General features: G+C 34.9%; 1 protein-coding gene across 1 annotated transcript; it reads right to left on the reverse strand.

Annotated features, from left to right (window-relative positions):
- Positions 1–1,962: 1,962 nt before the first annotated feature.
- Positions 1,963–3,863, reverse strand: LOC128127874 (uncharacterized). The gene is made up of 3 exons (XM_052766597.1): positions 3,707–3,863; positions 2,987–3,556; positions 1,963–2,888 (listed from the first exon to the last, which is right to left on the reverse strand). Exons 1-3 carry the CDS (start codon positions 3,861–3,863, stop codon positions 1,963–1,965), a joined length of 1,653 nt encoding a protein of 550 aa, XP_052622557.1.
- Positions 3,864–4,619: the final 756 nt, after the last annotated feature.

A 4,619-nucleotide genomic window follows, 5' to 3' on the forward strand; every position in this document is an offset into this window, starting at 1 on the left:
GAACACACTTTTCTTTTTCCATCCTTGTCTGTCCTCTCTAGACTTACGTTTTCTTGAGTTAGAAAACATATCAATGTAAGCCAAAATTTCATTTCCAGACTTTGGTGTCAATGGTTCCCGCATATCTACCGTCCCATCAAAGTTCTTTTTATCCCTACGCCATTTGTTTGAGGCTGGCAAGAATCTTCGATGACCCATATAGCACATTTTTTTACTATGAGTCAAGTAACGAGATGATGTTTCATCAATACATGTAGGACAAGCATTGTAACCCTTAACACTCCAACCAGAGAGCATACCATATGCTGGAAAATTATTTATTGTCCACAAAAGGGCTGCTCGTAATGTAAAAGTTTCGTTTCTAAGTGCATCGTAAGCATTTACACCAACCCATAACTCATTTAGTTCGTCAATTAGAGGTTGAAGGTAGACATCAATATTAATGCCAGGTGATAAGGGACCTGGAATCAACATTGGCATGAATATATATATATGGGTCTTTCATACACTTCCATGGTGGCAAATTGTACGGTACAACAAAGACAGGCCATATGCTATGCGAATTGTTACGAAATGGATTGAATCCATCTGTTGCCAACCCTAATCGTATATTACGTGGATCAATAGAGAATGAAGGAAACTCTTTATCAAGATGTTTCCAAGCTTCAGTATCCGCAGGATGTCTAACTATATTATCATCATCGACTCGTTTTTCCTTATGCCACCTCATGTCACAAGCGACTTGTTTGTCAATAAACAATCTTTGAAGTCTAGGTTTGAGAGGAAAGTATCGAAGCACCTTTCGTGGTACTTTCAAATCATTTCCGCTAAATCGAGGCTCTTTGCAATCGTCATTTGGGCAGTGGGTATGAGACGCATAATCTTTCCGATAAAGAACACAGTCATTAACACATGCATGAATTTTTTCTCCTTGAAAACCCAAATCACATATGTATTTTTTTGCTTCATAAAAATTCTTTGGGACTAATGATGGAGTTGGCAAGGCTTTTCTAAATATATCAAGCAAAGCATCAAATGATTTGATGGACCAACCACTTGTTGTCTTTAGATGTAAAACTATAACAATAAATGAAAATTGTGAGTAACTTTGACATCCTTCATAAAGTTCCCGGTGCGATTCATCCATCAATCTTCAGTGATGGCCGATGCGACAATATACGAGTTTCGTATTCAAACAATTTTGGCCAAGAATTAACCTAAATAAAAATATAAAATATATTGGTTAACAAGAGTTTAAAACTCCCATATTAAATATATAACATCAAATGTAGTTCTTACACGTTGGCGAAGCCATGATGCAAATTGTTTTTCATGACGTTCATTTACATTGTCAGCGTTTTCTTCCTCTAGTTCAACTTTGTGTGAACTAAAAAGTTAAAAATTAAGACTTGTTATTATATGAAAAAAAAATGAAAAATATCATTACATAAAAAGAATCACTTACTTTATTAGTTCCTTTATTTCATCACAATTGTTTAGAATATATGTATGAATCTTCTCCAATTCATTTTCACTCAAACCATGTGCTTTTGGACTACCTAATGGGCGCCCTTTGCATGAAAAAATGGAAATTTCACCATCGCTATCCATCATTTCATTGTTGTGCTCAACCTTATTGAAAAGCGTGTCAACATCATTCAAATACATAGAACAAAAATTTAGGCATTCTTTGTCTATGAAGCTCTCAGCAATACATCCTTCTGGACGAGCTTTGTTCTTGACATATCCTTTTAAAGTACCCATTTTCCTCTCAAAAGGGAACATCCAACGGTATTGAGGTGGGCCTACGATCTTGGCTTCATATGGCAAATGAATCAAAAGATGAACCATGATGTCAAAGAATGATGGAGGAAATATCCGCTCCAACTTACATAATATGAGAACAATTTTTGCCTCTTGTTCCTCTAAAACATCTAGGTACATACTTCGTGTGCATAATTTCTAGAAAAACTCGCTGAGTTCGTACAACACAAGTCGAACTTCCTTTGTCAAACAACCCCTAATTGATAAAGGCAACAATCGTTGGATGAAAACATAAAAGTCGTGACTTTTCATGTGTGACAACTGGAAGCCCCCCCCCCCCCCCCCTTTAATGCATCTAGATATATTCGAGGCAAATCCATCCGGGAACTTAAGTGACTTCAAGACATCTAATATCTTTCGTTTCTCTTCCTTTGTCAAGTGGTAGCAAGCCATAGGCATTATAAATGAATTGCCATCTGGTTGTAAACGTAAGCCCTTCTTTAAACCTTCATCCATCAAATCCTTGCGAGATTTCCATGTGTCCTTTGTTTTATTCTTAATATTGAACAATGTGGCCGTCAAGCTTTCCGTCACATTCTTAACATAATGCATGATATCAGTGTTGTGTCTTAATTTTAGTTTAGCCCAATATGGAAGCTTAAAGAACACACTTTTCTTTTTCCATCCTTGTCTGTCCTCTTTAGACTTACGTTGTCTTGAGTTAGAAAACATATCAATGTAAGCCAAAATTTCATTTCTAGACTTTGGTGTCAATGGTTCCCGCATATCTACCGTCCCATCAAAGTTCTTTTTATCCCTACGCCATTTGTTTGAGGCTGGCAAGAATCTTCGATGACCCATATAGCACATTTTTTTACTATGAGTCAAGTAACGAGATGATGTTTCATCAATACATGTAGGACAAGCATTGTAACCCTTAACACTCCAACCAGAGAGCATACCATATGCTGGAAAATTATTTATTGTCCACAAAAGGGCTGCTCGTAATGTAAAGGTTTCGTTTCTAAGTGCATCGTAAGCATTTACACCAACCCATAACTCATTTAGTTCGTCAATTAGAGGTTGAAGGTAGACATGAATATTAATGCCAGGTGATAAGGGACCTGGAATCAACATTGGCATGAATATATATATATATATATATATATATATATATATATATATATATATATATATATATATATATATGGGTCTTTCATACACTTCCATGGTGGCAAATTGTACGGTACAACAAAGACAGGCCATATGCTATGCGAATTGTTACCAAATGGATTGAATCCATCTGTTGCCAACCCTAATCGTATATTACGTGGATCAATAGAGAATGAAGGAAACTCTTTATCAAGATGTTTCCAAGCTTCAGTATCCGCAGGATGTCTAACTATATTATCATCATCGACTCGTTTTTCCTTATGCCATCTCATGTCACAAGCGACTTGTTTGTCAATAAACAATCTTTGAAGTCTAGGTTTGAGAGGAAAGTATCGAAGCACCTTTCGTGGTACTTTCAAATCATTTCCGCTAAATCGAGGCTCTTTGCAATCGTCATTTGGGTAGTGGGTATGAGACGCATAATCTTTCCGATAAAGAACACAGTCTTTAACACATGCATGAATTTTTTCTCCTTGAAAACCCAAATCACATATGTATTTTTTTGCTTCATAAAAATTCTTTGGGACTAATGATGGAGTTGGCAAGGCTTTTCTAAATATATCAAGCAAAGCATCAAATGATTTGATGGACCAACCACTTGTTGTCTTTAGATGTAAAACTATAACAATAAATGAAAATTGTGAGTAACTTTGACATCCTTCATAAAGTTCTCGGTGCGATTCATCCATCAATCTTCAGAGGGCTTCTAAATCCTTGTCTAAGGTACATCAAGAATCACCACTAGCTTGCCAATTATCACCTCATTTACTTTGACCTATGTTATTTAACATCTCATCAAGGTCATCATCATTTAAGTCATCATTAGCCCCATCAACTTCATCAATAGATATATCATCATCCGATGTATCATATGACTCACCATGATATATCCACCTAACATAACTAACAACAATTCCAATTTGCATCAAATGTGAGTATATAGTTGTTCGGTTATGATGTCGAAAATTATTGCATTTTTTGCAAGGGCATGGAACTTTTGACAACACTTCTCTATCGTGGTATGCAAAATTAAGGAATTCATTTACACCCAATTCATATCTTGGGTCCTTTGTCCTATTAACTATATTCATCCAAGACTTATCCATATGATCTGGTAAAAGAAAAAATCATGAAAATAGGATAAATGTATAATGACAATGAAATTATGATCATTAAAGAAGAATCAAGTAAAAAGTAGCATGTTTAAAATTGTCATCTTATGGTGTATGATTAATCAAGCATAAGAAATCATGATCTAAAATTATCCCGTTCTTCTATGCCTTGTTATTTCTTCATTTGTGATCTTATTTGATCAACTCATATGATAACCAGATTTGATGAGATGCTTAACTGATCAGAAGACAAGTATGAATTTTTCTTTGAGAAAAAAAGATTATTCAGGAAACTTAAGATAATAGATACACATATAACAATTATAATTTAAATTATGATAAGTTTAAAAGAATAATGGTAAGTATTATTTAGCTGTTTTCTGACCTCTAGCTTCAACTATTTTATGGTAACTTCTGCTGTGTTTTTTCAGTCCTTGCTTATTGCTCTTTAAATTATGTCCTAAATCCTTGTCCCTTAATCCCTGGAGAAATCATGCTAGTAAACAAAGCACTGCCTAAATTACTCATATAAGTTGCATAATCCCATTGAATATGTTTACCACTTTTATC

Source organism: Lactuca sativa, chromosome 8 (assembly GCF_002870075.4).
Source record: "Lactuca sativa cultivar Salinas chromosome 8, Lsat_Salinas_v11, whole genome shotgun sequence".
Lineage (NCBI taxonomy): Eukaryota > Viridiplantae > Streptophyta > Magnoliopsida > Asterales > Asteraceae > Lactuca > Lactuca sativa.

Coding starts and splice junctions, on each gene's coding strand:
- LOC128127874 (XM_052766597.1), bottom strand. CDS start 3,863: ATGCAAATTGGAATTGTTGTTAGTTATGTTAGGTGGATATATCATGGT. Junction 3,557..3,706: donor GTTAAATAACATAGGTCAAA/GTAAATGAGGTG, acceptor TTATTGTTATAG/TTTTACATCTAAAGACAACA. Junction 2,889..2,986: donor CAATTTGCCACCATGGAAGT/GTATGAAAGACC, acceptor TGTTGATTCCAG/GTCCCTTATCACCTGGCATT.